Raw genomic sequence first — 22,688 nt, forward strand, 5'->3', positions numbered from 1 at the left:
AAGACACTGCACACAGCAAGTCAGTTCTGAAATCTACAAATGAAAATATACAGTGACACAAGAAAAATGCATATTACTTCGAGATACACCTCTTTTTTTGTTGTTGCAATGACAACGACCACTTGAACACTGGAAGGCAATTATTCCTCAACATGCAAAAACTCAACAATTAAACTAATTATTGTAAAAGTTTATGAAAATCAATATACTTACACAACACATAGAACAGCGTAAACACCCCTCTAAGCCACCATTGACACATTGACATTAACAAATCATCAAAAAGTGACATTTCACATGAGAACATACAGGTGTTGGGAGTTTGCAGTCCTTTATAATACCCAAATTCACTGCGCCTACACTCAGTGAAGGTAATAAGGGCAGTTGCATCTGGTCATGCACTGTGTGAGTGAGTATAGGAATGTACAGTAATCATGCATAATAAAGATACCCTGCTATACAGGCAATGAACACTCGGTGGCAGACTTTGCCCACTTTGTACACAGCTCCAGTCTGCCTCGGAATAAAATGTCAAGTCATGGCGAGGAGAGGGAGGGACATGCATAGGGGAAATATTACACTGGGAGTCAGGTATATTGCTTTTCGGAAAATGTGCATTTGTGATTCATCAAGAATTTTTTCCCAAAAAATATGCACACAAAGACTTGACAAAAACTTGAAGACTGAGCTATAGTCCTCTCAGTTACTATCTCCAACTCAGCTTCCTATCTGCTTTCTTCCATTTTTCTCTCACTGCTGCCATCAAACAAACCAATCTCTGGATCGTCCTTCTCTCTTGTGACCTTGTCTTTAATTTCTCTCCATTTATTTGTCACTATCCTACACCTTCTCAAGGATCTCTATTCCCTCTACTCCCACCTCCTCCCTCTATCTCTCTTCCTTCCTTCCGTCCTTCCTCCTCCTCTCTGCAGGGCAGCCGGAGAGACTGGCATTTCTCTAACAGCAGGAGAGGAATCTGCACCCAGCCCCAGCACACGCTGTGCAAAGAGAGAGTGGGTGTGGCATGGCAGACAGAGGTGTCTGTGTGTGTGTGTGTGTGTGTGTGTGTGTGTGTGTGTGTGTGTGTGTGTGTGTGTGTATGAACCTATGTGTTGGTCTTTGACTGGCAATAATGAACATGTGACCAGAACCCCCACACTCCAACGACCAACATTTGTCTGCTACCACTCTGTATGACGTCCACATCAGAGGCTCAGAGGGTCTTTATGAATGCTCCTCTCGTCACTAATTCATCTGGTTGGATTAAACTAGGGGTTTACACTGCAGCGCCCTCCAAACCTGCCTGTAATTTAAAATAGTTTGAAGTTATGATATAAATTGATTTCGTCTCTCCTATTTTGAGTCTTTGTCCCACTTCCATTTAGGCCTTTAATTTTAAGGGATATTCAGGCTCTAATTTTTGGAACCTGATGGCTGTAAACCAGGGGCCTGTTTCCCAACTGCCTTTGGGGGGTGGGGGGTCCTATCTTATCTAAGGATAGGTCTTTAGATATTACATAACAGTCTTAACTTTAGTACTTCCTAAGTTAGGAACCCAAAGTAAGACCATGTCCTAAATTAAAAATATCTGCCAAAAAGGCAGCATATATATATATATATATATATATATATATATATATATATATATATATATATATATATATATATATATATATATATATATATATATATATATATATATATATATATATATATATATATATATATATATATATATATATATATTTATATATATATATATAGGAAAAAATGTTAACCAGTTTTTATATCAGCTGCCAAGAAGATTCATTTGCAGATGCATCCTTTATGTCGGCAGAGAAAGACAAGGTTTTCACACAGCAAACGAGGTGATGATGGAGGGTGTTGTAATAATGTACTTTTTAACAGAAGCAGCATTGTGGATGCAGTTATAGTTAGGATAACATCAGTCAAGATAGTTGAGATAAGACAGGAGGTCTGAGACAGACAGACCTGAGTTTTGGAATCGCCTCTAGATCAATAACTTCAGCTATGACAGGACAAAAAATTAGGATATTTTTCTGTAATGAGGTCCCAGAAGTATACTTATGTCACAGAGTCAGTGACACACATGCTTAGCTTTTAATATAATTAAACAACTTGAGCCCTATTATTTTGCCTATATTTGTTCACATTTTTACAAAGTCACACCGTTAAAAGTATGCCAAATCAGCTATTAACAGGTCTTGTTTGCAATTCACCCCTAGGTTTACAACAACTATACTATACTAAATACTAGGTGCAACTATTATTGCAGTACTTTGTTATTGAAGAAAACTTAAAAATGTGATCAATCTCAGGCAAGTTCTGCAGGAGTGCCTTTTTCTATGATTAAAGAGCAGTTTTCTTTTCCACGATGGACAAATAGATAAAAACATCCCCAGAAAGTGTAAGCCACACTGAATTTAAATGTAGGTCTATTGTGTCTGTGTGTTCAGATTTGAGTCATGACTCAGAGGATTATAATGTTTGATGCAAATTAAAGCAATCAAATGTTTAAATGTCCCATATTATGCTTATTATCAGCTTCATACTTGTACTTTGGATTTATACTAGGACATTTTTACATGTTTTAATGTCCAAACTACACTTTTTTGTCATACTGCCTGCTTGAATATATCTGCATCCACCCTCTGTCTTAAACACTCTGCTCTACTGCCTGTCTCTTTAAGCCCACCTCCAGGAAGAGCCCAGCCTGCTGTGATTGGTCAGTGTTTCCTGGTCTTCCACATCTCTCCTCATGGCACTTCAACAGTGTAACACTGTGCTGGCACTTGCTAGCTTTATAGACCAAATCACCATGATGTCGCTCTGGCAACTGTTTTGAATTGCAGAGATGAGAAATTGTCAAATTCCTTTATTTCTGTTGTCATTTTTAGCTGTAACCGTAGTGTTTGAAGATTTATAGTTAAACACAGTTGTCTATTTTATGTAATGTGTTGCTTTGCTAGTGACTTTGATAAACCAAATCTGCTTAAGCTTAGCAATGTAATGCTGTGGATAGGGCCACAACAAAACGTATCTAGCCACCTAAAAAACAGAACAACCCCCCCAAAACCCCAATATCACTGTCAGTGTATGCTATCTGGAATATTTCTCCACTTTTCCAAACACAATAGCTGATAGAGGCAGTGATGGGCCGAAAACATCGTCATTCCGTACCGTATAAAAAAATTGTTTTAGGTTGGCCCTTTTAAGTGGCTAACAAACAAAAAATTAAGGCAACTTTTCTTAGCGCCATTTTATTGAATGTCTGTGATGTGAGGGCTTTCTTCCAGGAAGTTATTGTAAAAAACATTGTAATTTAGTCTATAGACAGTTTCATTACTATTATGTTGCAAGGGCAACAGCTTTGGTCCCTGTGTACATCCTGTCAGCTATTACATTAACAAATTTTCCAACAAGAAATACACTTGGTCTCATTTAAATTGTTTATGCTGTTAAGTCTGAAAAGGTCTATAAAGTGTGATTGTGACATCACAAATTTGCAGAAGTTTTAACGGCTCGTTTAAAAGCCATAGTTTCTGAATACAGACAGTGTGCATCCCCGTATGTTATTTAAAAGTATTTACTTACTTTATGTCTGCTTTTAAATAAAAAAAAAAGATTAGAAATCAGATTTTTTTTTTTTTTTTTTTTACAATATAGGACCATTAAGGAAACGTAATTGCCTACATGAGCCGTGTGTTACAGTCACTGTGGCAGCTGACTGCGGACTGTGATGATAACCAGACCATATCAACAAGCCGACGACAAAAACTTTAAACATCGCTTTTAGAACATCAACATGCACCTGTCTCATTGCCCCATGTCCTCGCCCCCTTCAACTCCCCTGCACCCCATGGGGAGGAAAGCCTTGCAGTTTGAGAAATCCTTGGATTGAACTAATTGTTAGCAGCCTCTATTTCAGCTTCAAGAGATTAGTCACAGCTAGATGATAATGATGATGGTTAAGTATAAATCACTAACACCTGTCCTCACGGTGACCAATTACTCCAATGGATTACAGTCGAGGCTTTGCCAAAAATATCCTCAAAGCACCTGATACAAGCTGGCATCTATTGCTCATCAAGAACTCTGCTTTCATTCGGGGACTAGCTTCAATTTAATTTAGTGTCTTGCACTTCCTTGGACTCCTGCCAAATGTTAACAGTGTCAACACACTGAGGACAAGGGCAAAAGTAAAAACTTTTAACTCAAAAATGTGTCTGGTGATGGGAGTAAACAGAGAAATTTAAAAAGTTGAGCTTGGAATGATAGTCAGTGGGGAGGGGAGGGACGGCCATCGCTCACTCGGCAGCTCTGTCATACTCTAAATGAAAAGTAAAGCTATATAACAGGGTGAGTTAGAGAAAAGATGAAGAACAGCAGCAGGTCAGTCAGGGATGAGTGCCCACTGTGTCGGTGTGATGTGCGTGTTTGGCTTCACCGGTGATAAGAGAGGAAGAGGGCAAGTCACGGGTCGATCCTTCTGCTCCTTTTAAAGTGACAAATGACTGTACGGGAGGTGAACGTAGATAAGCGGGGGTGGGGGATGAGTCAGGGCGGAAAGGCAGAGAAGAGTGGCTGTGGCAGTGTCGGGGGTCAGACATGCCGGTGTAGCTCCGGTAGCGGGGAGGAAGAGAGGGCCGGTCGCGGTTCAATTCCTCGGCTCTTCATAAAAGACAGCAGCTGGTCGGGGATCTCAGCGAGGACATCCTTAGCCAGCCGGGCCATGCTGAGGACCTGGTTACCAGATCTGTCGATGTAGTCTCTGAATGGAACAAACTGGAAGCAGTGGTAAATAAGAGTTAAGATTATAAAACATTTAACATTTCTTTGGAGGCATAAAATCTAGACTTTGCTCTCATAATGTTAAAATTCAAAAAGCCCTTTTCAGACACGAAATACATAAAATTATCGTCTGTCGCTTAATGGACCTGTAAATGACATTCAGAGTAAGCAACAAGCAAGGCTTTATTTATATAGCACATATCATTCCAGGTGGAAGCACAATGTGCTGCACAAAGTGTGAAGTACAAGTTGCATACACAAAACAAAGCCATAAAAGCGTATGAAATCCATTAAAAATAAAATTAAAAACTTACAAAGTAATAATTAAGATGAAGAATAAACCAGTAAAAGATAAAAAAGGCATGCGAGTCAGAAAAGAAAAAAAAAAACTTAGAATAAATAAATATTTCTTAAAGTAGACTATTAAAAGAGGATAATACATACGAATTCAAACGAATAAAAGAACTAAAAATACAATGAAATAAGACAGACCAATAAAAGATAACACACAAGTCAAACAAAGAAGAAAAAAAAGATAGATAAACCAATAAGCCAATAAAAGTGAAAACATACATAAGTTAAAACCAATAAAAGAAATAAAATAAAGTAATAGTTAAAATAGTCCAACCAGACTTCTGAAATGCATGGCATGCAAGGAATGTCTTCAACTTAACTTAAAAAGATCATACTGTTGGGACACTTTTAATATCATCAGAGTTGGAACATAACAGCAAAACACACTGTCACTCATATTCGTGGTGACCTGGGGACTAAGCGGTCGAGCTGGCTCATAGCTCACAAGCACATCAGAGAAATAATGGAAGGCCTGACCATGTAAATCCTTAAAAACAAGCAATAAAAATTTAAAATCAATTCTAAAAATGACTGGAAGCCAGGCTTGTGACTTCAGCACAGGTGTTGTCAGATTTCTTTGTTGTGCATTATGGAGGAACTGCAGTCAGTTAATTAGTTTTTTAGGTATTCCTGTAAGCAGCTCATTATAGTAGTCCATCTGACTACAAATAAAAGCATGAACGAGTTTTTCAGTGTCATCCTGAGATGAAAAGCTCTGTACCTCAGCAATATTTCTCAGATGATTAAACCCAGCTTTGATTACGTATTTATATTATAGTGAGTATGGTGGTTAAAATTTCCAGCGAGAGGATGTCAAACCCCAAAATTTTATATTAGCTGACCCAGTGCTGAATGAAGTTAACACCCATATATGCATTCAAGTCCGTATGTATGTGCATATCTAACTGGCTAGCCATTCACCACAGTTCTGTACTGCTCTCCTTAGGTGGTTACCACTGATAACACCACCACTGTCTTGACTCTATGCTTTATTGAGGAAGCCTCCCGTTTCTCCCCAGGTTAAGAATTTAACACCATTAGCTGCTAGCTGGTGGCGTATAATAGCAGCACCACCGATTCTGTCCAAGCACGTTCTCATTTGACACTAAAGCACTGACAGAGTTGACGTATTTGACAGGTTCAAAGTGAGAACGGGCTGCAAAATAGATAGCACAATGCTCAAATGGTAATTGGCACCTGGTGTTCGAGAGGCAGAGTTAGAAAGTAATGACCTCAAGGAAGAAAAGTGTTTCATGATCTCTCAGCGGCTGCACCGGTGATGGATTTAAAACTTATCTCAACGTTGAAGCTTTAATTTATGACCATCATGAGCATGAGGGACGCTTGCATCCCTCCTCTCACACTGAACCCCCTCAATCATTTTCCCATCAATTTCATCTTTTAGTGGTGGCACTTTGAGCTGTCTACTGTACAATGTCAAACAGTGCACAACCAGAGAATGACAGGACATTGCATTGTCACTCATTTGTTACTTGCTTACATGTTGTATAAAAAAAAGTTATTCTGGATATTCCCAGCTCATCCATGCAGCTGAAACCGCATTGCACCAAAAATTGGACAAGATTTCTTTTACAGACTGACCTGTTACATGGCGAAGCTCTTTAACAACTTTTGATTTTTGTATGTATTAAACATGAGTCATAATTGTTAAATCATAAATTCAAGGGCTGCTACCAACTATTTTATTTTATTTTCTTAAGTCTATAACCTTTTCAGAATGGCCATCCACATTTCCCTGGGAACAAGCTGACATATTAAAATTAGTTGTTTTGTCTGACATTCAGATATCCAGATATAATAATTCAATTTACCACAGAAAACAGGAAATATTCATGTTTGACAAGCTGTAATTTGTACAGTCTTGGGATTTTTTGCTGAAAAAGTAACATTGTTTTATTTTTTTTCCCAATGCATTCTTCTTAAATGTCAAAAACCAGTGCCTCATTTCTACAACTGCCAGCAGTTCAGTTGAAGATACAGAGTTATTATTCAAGTAATGGCCAATAAAGTAAATGTCTCTGACTAAAATGGCATTGCTTGAGGCAATTTATCAGACATTATGCAGCTTCCTCTAAAGCTACAAAAGGCTTTATATAGCTTTTTTATTTTTTACATGACGTAGTAATCAAATACCCTTTTCCTTAGCTTTTATCTGATTTTCCTAGACATTTTCCTTACCTTTTGAAAAATTAATTTTCTAAATCTAGTAATTCCTTGCAATTTGTGAAAACAAAAAGACACCAAGTCGCTTCAGGTTTTAAAGTGTCAAACAGAATTTGATGTGTAAAATCAGTGAAGTTCTCTCTCTTAAAAACGCAAATCTTAAAATTGTCTCAGTTGCAGAACAAGACCTTTATTTAAAGATCCAGTGTGTGGCATCTAGCGATGAGTTTGCTGACTTGATACATGCCAAGCGTGTGGGAGAACTATGGTGGTCGATACAAAAATGAAAAAGAAAGAAAAAAAAGACAGAGCAAAAAATAAAACTAAAAATGAAATAAAATAAATAAAAGAAAACTCATATTGTCTTATCTAGAGCCACTGTTTAATTATAGATTCTGGGCTACTGCAAAACCATGTGGATAACTCCATGCAGACCTGCTCCATATATAGAAATTAAAAGCTCATACTGAGGTAAGGAAAACACAAACTACTTTTACTTTCAGGTGGTTCTGACCATTTCTGCCATGAAGAGGACCCTAAATCCTATGGACCTTGATCTGTCTCTAGTGCAACACACTCACAAAAGGAGGACTATTAAAACTCTGTACATGTAAATTTAGATACTTCAACTGCAATCAAGACATAGTTCTCAGTAATAATATATATGTATTTTGGTGCTAACTGCATTGCAAGAACCCTATAATTAACACACCTCTGTACTCAGACATAAATCTCCCCCTGCACAAACAGCTCACAGGTGAATGAAGTGTACACTGAATACATACAAAGCTTTTTAACTGGTACCAGGCAGGTAGATACTGAATACAAGGAAATATATTAAGACAACTGTACATCAGTTCACAGTACATGCGTGGAGGTCTAAGGAGAGAAAAATGACTTTAATTTACACCAAGAATAAAAAAAATAATATAACTGCAATGTAGACAGCCTTCATGTTGAATCAATAATGACAAGACTGCACTGAAATGTAAAGTGAATGACCTTCGTTCTCTCAGCTATAAGTGCAAACATCCTGTTGAATTATTGTCATAATAATAAGGTTAAAAAGGATTACTGTGAGCACGAAAATATAATTATTGCTGTTAGTGAAACTAAGTGGAGGGACAGGACTGTGAAAATATGATAGCAATATAGAATGAAAAACAGTTATTAACCTTGTGTGGGGTCAGAATATTTCACGTCTTATTTTTATCATTGTCATGCATAATGTTTTACAAACTGTTTCTGTGTTCACTGATAGCAGCACAACAAGGCAATTAAGTCAAACCTTTTAAATATGCCAGAATATATTTGCGAAAATTACTGCGACCACTTTAGCTCATACAATATCATACTAATGTTAAAATTAAAGCTAGATGCATCTTTTACATTAAATAGCCCATGCTGTGAAGGAAGACACTTGCAGAACAGGTTGTTTGTATGCACTGTTTGTATGACCATTATCATGGCCAACCAATACTGTATTAAACAATAATCTCATCATACAACCCAAATCTACACTAATGTGACTTCCTCCTCCTCCTCATCCAGTAAATAGCCACTTCCACTTTGCTACACTTACATTTTTGCTATCTTATCTAATATACTCAAATGCCTCCTTTTAACATCTAGGCACTATACTGTACATTTATCATTGTGGGTGTTCATTTATCACTCCAGCCTTTACTGACTTCCAGCTGACTGACCAGTCTTCTTCTCTATTACACCAAATTTCTACAGTACATTGTTATCTGAGGCCATTGTATTTTCTTCCTATTTGTGTTCTCATATCGGGCTCTCTAAAATCACTATTTACTGTTGCCAGATCCTGTTTTATCAGTCCCTGGTGGGGTTACTGCTCACTGCTCTTTATAAAACTCACTGTAAAACAGTTTAAAGGAGGAGGTGCTCTCTCTTGTTGGCTATGAGAGTAATGATGGATGAAGGGTCTTTCAGGGCAGAGTCAGTAAGGAAATGTGTTGCCATTTTTAATAGCGACCAATAAAACCTTTTTTTGTCAAGCTCTGAATGCATATTTTAGCTTTACTGAGTACAATGTATAATTAGTATTAGCTTATGTTGCAGAGAGTGCCGACTATTTAGCAAAAATTAATACATGACCACAGGTATTAACATCTTGGGTTCACTTTGATGAGAGGATGGAGTCATTAAAGGTCACAGCATAAGAATTCCAGCCTACAGGATGCTATTAGTTAGATGCAATGTTTTTACAAGGGTTTGTTAATCTTCTTCTCTGGTGCATTAGTCAGGGAAAAGGGATAGTAAAGCAAGGGAGGACCTGCACACAGAGAATAAAAGAAATAAAAGTTAGGATTTTTAAATGCTTCTATTATAATGCTGAGGCTGTACAGACAGTAAAAATCTTTGTAAAAGTGCAAACGCTTCAGCACATGTTGGATGCTCCTCAGTGCAAAATGAGGCGTGCATGATGAGTCACCCGTTAAGTAGGTTCCTTTCCAGGTGCACCTGGTCAGTCATCAGGACTTGATTGAGCACACATGAAGCCAATCAAGTCAGCACAAACTTAACAAAGACTCACCAGCTTTTATGCACAAGGTGAAAAGCAGAGTAAAACCAGAAAACTTGCAGAAGTTGTTTGTTTTTATGTCAGAGGATGAGGACCACAGAAGGAAATGTAATTTTTAACACCAGTTTGCACAGACTAAATTAAAGCAGATGTGTATTTCTGTGGTCGATGTCAAACTGTGGCATTCTTTACCAAATGATGAGTGTTGTAAAAATATTTTTCAGTTTAAGAAGATGTATGAATACAAAATAATTAGACTATATGACGCTATTGGGCAAAATCTCTCCCCTTGTTGAAGGTGACTTGGTGTACGGCTCTGGGTTTTTATATGTATTTTTTTTCTCTCTGATTTACTGTAAGTATTGTTTGTAAAGTAACAGTAATTGACTGACCATCTAATAATTTTGTTGTTTTTTTTCTTTCTTCGTGCTCTTTTTTGGTCATGTGTGGAATGTGTATTAGAGTGGTTTTTAATCTAAATCGGATTGTTGTGCATTTACATGACCAGAACAAATACAAATGAAATTAAATATAAATCCATAGCATTGACATATTCTCATGTGCATACTGATAGATAGAAGAGAGGATATATCTGAATTCACATTGGATAGCCTTTGATCTGCATTTCCACTATTATGATTTGGAATAATCATGTCAATGCTACAGAATGCAAGATTTGTAATAAAGTGACTGCCATCTATAATATGTCTTGCAACAGCTGATTTGGGTTACAAAGCTGGTAAAAGTGTTGAGCTTTTAAGCATTTTAACTTTGATCTATTTCATCTTTTTCTGGCAGATACAGTTTTGAATGGAATTGATTAATCATTTTCACATAATAAAATGTGGTCCATGTTGTGCATCACATGAAGTACAATATAGGCACCCTAAGGGAAAATGAATCCATTTACCTATCCCATAAATGATTTCTCGCCAATCATTTAGATTGCCTGTAAAGCCAGTTCCTTGGCTTTTATCTTGGCACTGTGGCATTATGGGTCACTCTTCTGAGATTGTATGGTGGTGTAACACATTGGTTGCTTTTTAAAATACTGTCAGAAGCAAAAGCTGAGGTGGCATACAACAAAAGACACATTTACATCAATACGTTCTTGTTTTAAACAGTATTTTAAAATAAAAACGATATCCATGCATAAGAGTTTTAGCACTGTTTCAGCAAAAAGGCTGCAATTTATTGTACTCAGAAATCTGAAAAATGCAATTGAACAGTCATTCAAGTTGGAATTCCAAGTCGGAAACTCTGGTAAGATTCATCTTGCTAAAGTTTGTTGACGTAAACATATCTTACGTCACGGCAACATGGCAAGGCTAAACTAAGAAGAATAGCATTTTCACACTAAAATGCAACCCTGGACTTTTCAAACTAAAATGGGATTGGCAGTTTGTGACTTTGCACTGGAGACCACTGCAGGCGTGGGAGGAAAACTAAGATTCAAATAAGAATCACAAATCTTATTTTCAATAAATCTTTATCAATTCAAAAGTAAAAAAATACATTGTTAATGACAATGGTAAAGTACCTTATCATGCCTTCACCAGGGACTTATGTTAACTCCAGCATTAACAAACAAGCTGACCACCAACACCAAATGCAACACTTTCAGTCAACTCTGGTCAGTTAAAGACAATATCTCAATCCTACTTGTCTAGTATGTTTAATTAGAAAGATCAGCATTGGTACAGAGTTGTGGATAACGGAAAATATTTGCAACACATTTGTATTTTTTTACATTTTTTGGTTAAGGCACTCTAACAGCCTTTTCCATGAACTTTCCTGTTAAATTAAAGGTCCAGTGTGAAATATAAGGGAGTGTATTGGTCGAAATGGAATATAATATTCATAAGCTGTTGTTATCGTAGAATGAGCTGTTAATATCTACATGTGGAGCAGGTCATCATCTACAGAGTACACTGTGTTCTTTCTGCAGTAGCCCAGAATGAACAAACCAGACTCTGGCTCAAGTAAGGTTATTCACATTTTCAGGTTGGCCACTGCAGTTCTCAGTAGTTTCAGTTTGTTGCAATCTACAATGTCACCACTTGATGCCACTAAGTCCAAACAACATGTTCTCATCCTAAGTCATCACATATTGCTGCTTTGCAGTTGACTTGGGCGTCTACATATTAAGCTGTAGGTATCAAGGCATCTGCTATTTACGTTCTGGGATGCCACTACTGTGATGTCAGCACAAGTAATTACACTGCACAAGGTTATGTTTAGGCAACCAATGCTGGGACATCAACAAAAGCATGTGTTGGCATGGATGGTCTGATTAAGGCAAAAGAGGCACAAAGTGAAGTGTGGGAAAAAAACATCACATTCAGAAAGGAGGCGACACCGGACTTCCCCTATGAAAGTCCAGGGTTTGTTGGATCCATTCATCAGCCCTCCCGCATGTCCTACCTTTGTGCTCCTTATATTTCATTGTGGCTGGCCGCATTCTTATCTGATGCTGGCCGTCCGAGTATCATGCTGCCATGGCAGGTACTGTCCGGCAGCAAATAATACCAGCCCATTCTCAATATTCTCAACCTGACGTGTGCGCATGAAATGCTGAAGGACGGCATCAGGTAATAACCCTGCCGGTAACCATGTAATATGTGGAGTGTAAATGTCCTTATTGGGCAGTTGGGTTGGGAGGTGGATGGGTCCTACAAACAACTGACTTTTGTGCAGGTGTTTAGAGTTCGCTTCCAGTGTCGATACATGTACCTAATCCCAACCATCGTGACAATCCACGCTGTTGTGTAAACATATGGACCATGCTGCTTCATTCCACCTTGTGCATTTGTTAACATCACGGTTGCGTCATCCCACCGTGACTTCATTCCACCATGCGCATTTTGTTGATATCACTAAAACGGCATCCCGGAGCGTAAACAGCTGATGCTGAAGGATACCTAAAACGTCATAAGTAGATGCAGAAGGTCACTGACAGCAGCGACACTTGATGAGTTGGGATGAGAACGTGTTGATAATACTACTGCAAATAGTTCTGTCCAACCATGAATCATGGTATTATACCCTTGAGCAAGACATTGAGCTTGTTCAGTGGCCCATCATAGAGAGGTATTGTTTATTGCATGAGGCAGATCCCAGTGTGTGTTTGAGTGTGTGTTATAAATGTAAAACATCCTCCTTTGGGGAAAAAAAAACTCCCCCATGCAGCTGCTATTGACAGAAACAAGTTCAACTTGCAACATTAACCAGAATTACGATGAGTACCTGTACAATGTCTCTCTCAGCAAGACGTCCTCTGGAGGACACTCTCACCTCATCTCCATCCAGCTCCTCCATCGCTAAAAGGAGAGAAAGCAACAGAGAGAACATGACTCAATACTGAAACCACCGAGGGAGAAGTAAAAAAGGGACAGGATGCTCTTTTGTATTTTCATAACATAATTGCTGAGGTGGAACACAGCATGGGGAGTAAGAGCAGGTATTCAGCGGAGAATGGTTGGAACAATTTGTGCACCAAGAATGCCATTTCTTAAGAAAAAATGACATGCAATTACACTACAGGTCAGAAAATGAAAATAACTCAGGCCCCTTATGATGAAAGCTCAAAGGCATATATGTGTAGCTACAGGGGCACTTTTATACAGCCATTTCAACTATGGCCCAAAATACAAAGAGGTGCTTGCTCTGATTGCGCTCTGATGGAGATGTCATTATGAGAGGCCTTCAAAAACAGCAACTGCACAAATGCGTGCACCCTGCATCTGGAGTTGCTCTGGCAGAGATACAAAACAGCCTGGATGTGCAGCACTGCTACAGAAAGGTGGCTGAGCACGATGTGAGGTCAAATCAGCAAATGGACACACATGGAACCATAAAGTATGAGTGACTTTAGATCTGACAGCATCAAACTGAAAGAGACATAGTAAGAGATTAGAAAAATAAATACTCATGTTCAGAAATGAAGTACACAGACTGAGGCCACATCCAAACTCTTGAAATTAAGCCTTGTAGCTATTATGACCCCTGGAGACATAACATGGCACAGCTTCAGAGTTAGTCTTTGTACATGCTAACATGCCTGAAAATGTATATAGTATAGCCATTCAAGTACAATGGGCATCCACATGCAGATATGAAGCAGATGGTCTGCTCTGCAGTTGCTCGCTTAATTACAGAAAATACCATGGAGATAATGAGAAGACAGATCAAAGATTTCTTTGGTTGGACTGACGATGAAGTTTGACTATTGATGAAAGTAACCAGGGTATGACATTCAAAACTGCAGAAAACATATTGGGAGTCATATATCAGAGCGATGCCAGGAGTATTATCCAGAAAGAAAGCCATTGTAATTGGAAAGGAGTACTCACAATAGAGGGATACAATCATAATAGTATGTAGGCTAATGTTTTGGCTTAACACATTGTGATAAGATAAACTTGGGAAGCAAACATAGCCATCTGAGCAGAGCTTTCAGAGGTCTGCTATTCAGGGGTTTCAAAATGCAGGATTAGTGTGGATGCAAGGCATAAATGCAGTAATAGTTATAATGCATTCTAAAACAAAATTGTATCCCTGTGGATGTAACTTTAAGCCTCTTTTCCACTGCATGAAACCTCCACAACCTCCACCTAAATTAAAAAACCTAAGAAATACAAAACCCAGGTAAATGTTGGCCCCTTTACTGGTAAGATGCAATTAAGTGCCACCACAAAATAATGTTCGTCTCCGCCCCAAACATCAAAAATCATTCCAAATTAGTCTACATCGAGATTGAGAGAGAGGCTGAAGAAGTAAAAGGTATGAAAACCAAGTGCCACATGTCACCCATGAGTAAAAATAAGCAGAAAGGCATGCTAGTCTGCTGAACTGTGTACACAGCTCTGATCTACTGGCAATGGGAAAAGAGTCTGTCACCTATCTCTGGTGGGTTTTCCTATGTTTAAAAGACCCACGTACACTTGCTAATTTGGGTGGCAATTAGGCCTGGTAACAAAGTGTTGACACACACAGAAACAGTGCTATTAAACCAGTTTGACCTTGTGACCCTCAAACATGACTGTTGTTGTTTCCTAAAAACAGGTAGAAAATGATGGGCCATCCAACACAATGATGAGGTGTTAAGTGGTCACACCCTGCCGAGCACAGACTGCCTGCACACACACACACAAACACACACTCATCCCCACACACACACACACACACACACACACACACACACACACACACACCCACACACAGTCCCCACTGAAAAGTCATTGATCTGTGGACTGTGAAATGCCTGCACACTTGACTCCATTGACTTTTGGCCCAACTCCCCCAGGAAGTATAGCAGCGTACTGGGGGAAGAAGAACCAATTACGACACAGCTGCTATAGTGGCTTCCTGTTTGCTCAAAAGAGTGCTATCAAATCAGGTAAAAGCCATGGTCTAGGTCGAATGCTGCTGTTCAAAAAACACTTCACACATTTGTGTCTTCCCAATATCAAGGTTGGTGTATTTAATTAAGCTTACATTTCAAATGTATTCAGTGCACGAGGACTTTGCTTCCAGTTGTGATTAAATAATGCTCACCTATATGCCTTATTAAAAAGTGCACAATGGGGAATTTGACCACTAGTGGCACTTAATATTATATGATAGAAAAAAAAAAACATTTAGCATTTTTGTAAATATACATGCAATGTATACTGGTGAACAGGAAACCTGGAAACCTTTAATTAAATCATTATCCAGGCTCCTCTCAAAACAGTAACATCAAATCATAGCACATACCTTGATGTGTTAAGGTCCTTACATACATGCTTTATTTTATTTTTTTTAAATCACGTTAATCACCGGACGACATTCCTGTCTTTAAGAGGCTGTACCAGGCTGAGTTTTAAAACTAGTGATGGTACTGGTATCATATTAAACTAGAAGACCTGAGGAATCTAGTGGTTTCAATATGTCATGCTTGCTTCTCAGGAAGGAGGCTACATAACACTCCAAAATTATGCTTAATTTTGGCAATGGGAAAACGGCATGGTCATTTCACAGGGGTCCCTTGACGGGCTCTATGGGTACCCATGAGTCTCCCTTTTACAGACTGGCCCACTTTATGCTAGTCGAATGCAGTTTTTTGCTGTCATTAGATTTCTACAAAATCTTATAAGAATTGCTTTACCCTGTCAATAAGGACTTCAAAACTGTCCTGTATAGCAAAATAATGAAATTGAAAGCACGATTAAAAAATGTGATTAGTTTCAATTTATTACTGAGATTTTGTGAATGATCACAATTTAAAAAAAATCATTCGATAGCTCTAATGAAAAACTTAACACCATAGGAGCCTGGATAAGGAATACAGTCCAGTGGTTCTTTCTGTAATTTTTGTCTTTGGACTTTAGTTGTTAACGGTGTCATGAATGCTTCCTTGCCTGGTGTCCACAGTGTATCCTTACACAAACTTGTATATATGGCACAAGTCCTTTCTTTTTTTATATCACAATGTAAAAACTTAATTTAACTTCTTTAACTGTTCAGTGTCTATTTATAGGAGTGTATACTACCATTTGATCTGAGAAAATCGTGACGTATTAGTCAGTCTAACATGCAGTGCTCACTCTGACTGTTATTCAAGAGGCCACTCTGCTGCATCACTGTGACACTGATTGAACATTTGATCTTCTAGTTGATGAAGTGACTTCTTGTCCTCTCCTCTGTCATGTTTACTCATGGTGACATGAAAAATTATCAACCTGTTTCTAAAATGGAGCACTCACCATCAAACTCAGCAGGTCCAACACCAACGATTATAATGGAGAGAGGGAGCGCTGCCGCCTGTACAGGAGAAAAAAGGAGAGACAATGAACGTTCAAGTCAGTTGATTCATTAGATCCTAAGAATGTTTTGAGGCATCTATAAGCTTTGGATGAACACCAGAGCTTCCCAAAGAGTTCAGTCATTTTAGTGTAGTGAGCATGGTCTTCCAAAAATGATTTATTCATTCTTTTAAGATGAGAGGTGGGGTTATTAACCTGTTGCAATATTCTACTACATTCACAGCAGTTAACTTTATTTCCCAAACCTCAACTCTCCTTAATGCAAACTCAAAAATTGTGCACCGAGAGAAAACAAATATCTGAGACTTCACCTATTTTACACCTTTACACATGGAAGATAATTAGATAGGCGGAAAAATAAAATAATTTGCTTTCAATATTCTACACTGCCTGCCACGAGAGAAATCAATCAGAACCGACGTAATTGGATCAGACGCCTCTCAAACATGAATCTGACAGGTTACTGAAACAACTATTGACCTCTCCATAAAAGTAAGAGTCAGCCACAATTAGAGGAAGAAAATAATTTTCCTCTCTTTGACTTGAAACTTGAAGTGAAAATTTGTGTTTGGTATTTCTGCTCTCTTTCTGAGGGGTTGCTTATCACAGAATGCTGAGACACGTCGAGCTGTTTTTATCCAAACATCATAGAATGCATTATTCTTGAGAAATATAATAGAGCTTTAGCCGCCTACACAAAAGAAAACATGAGGCTGAGATGAACACTGGTGACAGGAGAGTAACTGAGGGAACAGCACTGCTATTCAGCAGTCTCTCTGAGTGCTGGTTTATACATACATGCATGTGTCTGTGTGTGTGTGTTTGTGTGTGTGTGTGTGTGTGTGTGTGTGTCAGTGTGTGCGTGTGTGTTTGTTGACTCACATTGACCACAGCCTCTTTGGTTTGGACCATGTCAGATATCACTCCATCTGTGATCATCAGTAGGACAAAGTACTGAGAGCCATCTGTAATCTCTGCTGCACAGCTGGGGGATGTGCACATACACACACACACACACACACACACACACACGCACACACACACACACACACACACACACACACACACACACACACACACAAAGGTAGCTGGGTTAGAGCCAACATTCTGCCTAGTGATGAAAACACAAAGAGTACCTGCATGTTGGTCTCAAACATGATTCTATCTGTCTGTAGCTCAGGATTCCAACACAAGGTTGAGTCAAGTGTCCAATTTATAGAAACTTATTCTCTGACCTTCCTGAAGTGATGCTTACCATACTAAGTCACTTGCACGTTCTTTTCTTTTCTCTTTCCTACCCTTAAGATGCTGAATTATAAATGACTTTGGGAAAATAACATCAGCTGCTCTATCCTGCTATTTTTTTTTGATACAGGGATGTTCAAAGTCCAACAGCCTCAGCCAAACTTGTTACCTGAAGTAGCTTAAATTTCCTGTTAATGCTGTAAAATAGTACATTATTATTATTATTATTATCATCATCATCATCATCATCATCATCATTATCATTATTATTATTATTATTATTATTATACTGCCCCACAACAATAGGGTTAACATGCTGTTCCACAATTCATATGCAAAAGCTCACAATTGAATTTACTGGCTATGCGACAACCATTTCCATCGTTGGAGTTATATCACCTTAGGGTATTTTTTTGCTTCTGCTTTGCTTTATTGTCAAAACACTTTGTAAACTCTGCTTTTAGAGATGTTATATAAATAAAGTTATTATCATTACTTGCAAATGTGAAAAAAGCATATCCATGTTTCCAGTCATATATTGATAGGGAATCATAGTAAAATGTGGAAAAAGAATCATGTGACAAAAATTCTGATAAAATAATATGCACATTTCACTCAGGGATCTATTTGATTCATTTGATGTAAAATACAAACTCAATTAAAATGGATTTGGTCTCCTTGCGCACACCATGGCAACCCCTTTGTTCTAGAATGCTATTTTCATAGCAGACCACAGAGTTGTTTACTACCTAAAACCATAACCTTCAGCAACAGAGAGACCCTTCAAAAATAACAAGCAGCAAAAACACGGCATGAAGAAAACCATGTGACCCTGCTTCTTATGCTTCCACTGCTCTCCATTCCCTTTGAAACACAGGGTTCGATGAGAAAAACAAATGAATATATCCACATCTCCAAACTCATCTGGCATTGCATCAAGCTGGAGCTGATATCTGGCGGAGTGTTTCAACACGTAGGTGTGTGTGCGCGTCTGTATGTGTGTGTCCTTCACCTGCTGTTTGTGTATTTATTGCAAGGAGACAGAATCCAATAGCAGCGACACAGCCGTTCCACCTGGCTGAACAGGTCATTGATTGCTGAGTCTATGTTTCCCTCTACGTGTGTATGTACAGTATGTGAATGAACTTTTAGCCTCATGCGAGGATGAGCCTCTGTGAGCAATAGCACCAATTCCTTCTTGTGTGAGTTATTTTTCAGTGGGGGGATTTATGTCACCTCTATGCCTCTTGCGGCTTGATACTTTGCTGTCAAACACGGTGGGATAAAAACCTGAGAACAGATTCAGTGCACTGACACGTAGGGTAAAATGTCCAACACAGTTCTAGTCTAACAGCCAGGTTAATCCATGCTTTTTCCACAACAATAGCGTGGACAACTTTTTATTAACCTTTTACTGAACATTTAACCCGTCACATATCATAGGTCTTAGCTTTTAAGGTGCAAAAAATAAGAGAGAGATTAGTCAGTGCATTCTATTAACTGGCCACTGGCTCCAATGCTGAGTGGCTAAAACAACCTCAACTGTTTAAACAGAACCTCTTGTAAAAGTGCTCAAATCAGTGGGGGAAGATCACCATCAAAAATTAGTGACCATTATACCATTAGAAAATGATCAGTTTTGACCAAAGTACTTGAATAATCATGTTTCTGACTGAAAACAATGCTCTCAATAATGCACAATTTTGTTTTAGGTCATGAAACAGTACAATAAAAGCAGCAGACTGAAGACAATGTGTCAGTGTTGATTATTGTACATCCCAGGTCGAAAAACAGATCACAAAAACTGTACAGCAATGCTCTTTATTAGCACCTGCTCATCATGGATGTAATAGGAAAAGTCTGGATACAGCCATGGGGGCAGGGCCCCATTCATTTGTATGAGAGCTGCTCACTGGTGCATGAAGCAAAAACAAACAAAAAAAAAGGGGGTTTTTTTCTGGATATTGAATACCTGGATCTACAGGCCCATGAGGCATGAGCACTAAAGACTTAAGGCAGCTGAGTACATTTCTGTGATCTACAGACGTAAATGAGTTACTGTGTAAATGTCCCATTTCAGCTGTTTCAGCTGTTTTTTGAACTAGTCTCTCAAAAAATTCAATTCAAAACTAAATGCATACACATTTCTGAACCATACAGGGAGCAGTTAACAGTCATTGATTGCAGTTGGATTTGGAGTTTCATACATCATAGATACATAAAATTATTTTCTTTTTTATGTGTGAAATTATGTATACAAATGAAAAAAATCTTAAATCAAGCCCCTTTTCCCTTTTTTCCTTATGCCACACTCTGAGGCATAAAAAAGTGATTATTAGCTGATGGGAAGCTGTAACATCCTTAATCCAGCACATGTTGACTCAACCCCCCCAGTGTTCACGTTTATAAATAAAACAAAGTCTCTAATCTGGATGAAAAGCTTGTCGTGAGTCATGTCACTAATGAGCTCTGATCAAGGCTTTTAAATATAAAAATAAATAAGAACTCCTCAGATTTAGTTGAAAGAAAACAAAATGTCAGAATTACACCCCCTTAATTTAAAAGGTATAACCATGGCTTAAAACTCTAACATATGCACGCTTTAAAAACTTACTTTGCCACTTTGTTGATGACAGGTGCAAAGTTGGTGGGTCCATACAGCTGCACTGTCCTCAGGCTCTGGAAATAGGCCTCCAGAACCCCCTCTATGCCCACACAGTTTGGATTCTCAGCGTCACCACTCTGCAACAGAGTGCACACTAATGAACGACACCGTGCGCCTCCACACACCCAGGGTACAACAGTATAATTAACACGGCAGTGCAATAAACAAGGAACATCTATCTATGCAGAGCACATAAAGATAAATACACATATCTTAAATATGCAGCCTTCAATTGTATATGCAATTAATTTACCACTATCTGATACAATCTGTATATGGAAATAGTACCCATGTGATACAACAGATGGTGACAACAAAAGAAATCCACAACATATCAGGCAAACTCAAGAGGCTACTCCCAATTAAATGTGTCTCTTCCAAGCGGCAACCTCTGAGGCGGAAAAATTAAGCCAAAGTGGAAGTGCCAAAAACTGCAATTCATCAATCTGACACTTGAGGTTGGTTACAAAACAGAGTCAGTCCTAAAAGAACTCCATGTTAAAATGTCCAGATTCACAACAGCAATACACGTTTTTACAGCCTGGAAAAAAAGATTTTGATCTCAATAACTAATTTCAATTTTACTGACAACTGGGATAGGGTGATTTTTTTATTTATTTATTTTAAATTTGTTTTAACAACTCATCCTATGTACATTTTATTACAGCCCAACATTATGCTTGAAGGACGGGGCCACTTGAGTGACAGACTGTCTGCCAATAGTATCCTCAGCGTCCAGTCAAATCCACCCCTCGCTCCTCCACCGCATAAGCCTTTTGGTACAAATATGGTCACTTCTGCAATATGAAAACAACAATATGGCAAAGGCTGAAATGTTAAACTTGTGGTTTCAAAACTGTATTCCACCAATCAATGGGTGATATCACAGTAGCTATGTCCATTACTTGTACAGTCTATGGTCTCTTTGTTGGCTTATGATTACATGGTATGGGTATGAATTTTGGTGCACTATTTTTCATAAGAGAACGTATGAACAGTGCATGGAAAATGCCTGTGCAGAAACATCAGCCCATTCTCATTCTGAATTCATTAAATATTGTTGCTTTTGCAGTGCTTTTGGCATAAGATCCCAACACCAAAAGCCACCTATTGTGTTTCCATGATCCACCTGAGTGACTTGAGTGACTTCAGCTGAGAATGTGGCCTGAAAGAATTGGTTGTAGTGTTATTATACACTGGCAGACTGCTGGACTGCACTTGCTAAGTGCACAAGATACATGGACAATAAACATCAGTTTAGAACGCGATTGGATGGAACCAGTCTAGTCTGCATGATATGCCACTGGAGGATGTCATGGTGACACATTGCCAAAAACAACGTAATAAAAGAAACATTAAGGTCCCTATGGGGAAGGTGGAAGGAGCAGTGGATGGGTCCAACAAAACCCTGACTTACACGCAGGAGTCCAGTGTTCACCTCCTGTCTGGATGTGATGTTTATTTTCTATACCTTACCATGTGCCCTTTTGCCTAATTATAACCATCCATGCCCGCATGTGCTTCTGTTGACTTCTCTGCAATGATTGCCATGTACTTGTGCTGTGTAAACATACACACATCACCACATACAGCATCATCCCACCATGTGTATTTGTTGCCATTATTTTAACGCCATTCCGTGAAGTCAACAGCAGATGCAGAAGGATACCTAGAGTGTAATATGGTGATGCAGAGGTCCACTGCAAAGTGGAAAAATGTGATGATTTGGGATGAGAACTGGTTAAAGTCTCAAGCTACTGGTAAGTTCACATAAGTATAGTAAGTTCATGTCAGTTCAAAGTTCCTCAAGTAGTAAAAAGCAGTGTAAACTCAAGGGGGTACTGACAGACATTTAAGACTCAATTACTAGATAATATTACAGTAATAAAGTTTAAAGGCGTTTTCAAAAAGACATTTGAGTGATTTAGTATTGCTGTTTCATACACAGACTCATGAGAGAAGTATCAAAAAGGAGTGGTAAATATTAAAGCAGCAGAGGCCACATTTGTGACTCAAGGTCGGATTTGGCTTTACTTCAGCTTAGCAACCAGTGGTTTCTAACTGCCCTGATCCC

At 38.5% G+C, this 22,688-nt stretch overlaps 1 protein-coding gene across 1 annotated transcript in view; it reads right to left on the reverse strand.

The window, feature by feature from the left end:
* Positions 1-3,726: 3,726 nt before the first annotated feature.
* The window catches only part of LOC121946809 (copine-9-like), a 93,426-nt gene continuing 74,464 nt past the window's right edge, over positions 3,727-22,688 (reverse strand). The window contains exons 17-21 of the mRNA XM_042491570.1: positions 20,564-20,691; positions 17,587-17,689; positions 16,645-16,702; positions 13,145-13,218; positions 3,727-4,806 (exon numbers count right to left, since the gene is read on the reverse strand). Coding sequence (XP_042347504.1) covers positions 4,624-4,806; positions 13,145-13,218; positions 16,645-16,702; positions 17,587-17,689; positions 20,564-20,691 — 546 coding nt within the window. The 3' untranslated portion in view covers positions 3,727-4,623. The remainder of the gene's footprint in view (positions 4,807-13,144; positions 13,219-16,644; positions 16,703-17,586; positions 17,690-20,563; positions 20,692-22,688) is intronic.

This window comes from Plectropomus leopardus, chromosome 8, assembly GCF_008729295.1.
Source record: "Plectropomus leopardus isolate mb chromosome 8, YSFRI_Pleo_2.0, whole genome shotgun sequence".
NCBI lineage: Eukaryota > Metazoa > Chordata > Actinopteri > Perciformes > Serranidae > Plectropomus > Plectropomus leopardus.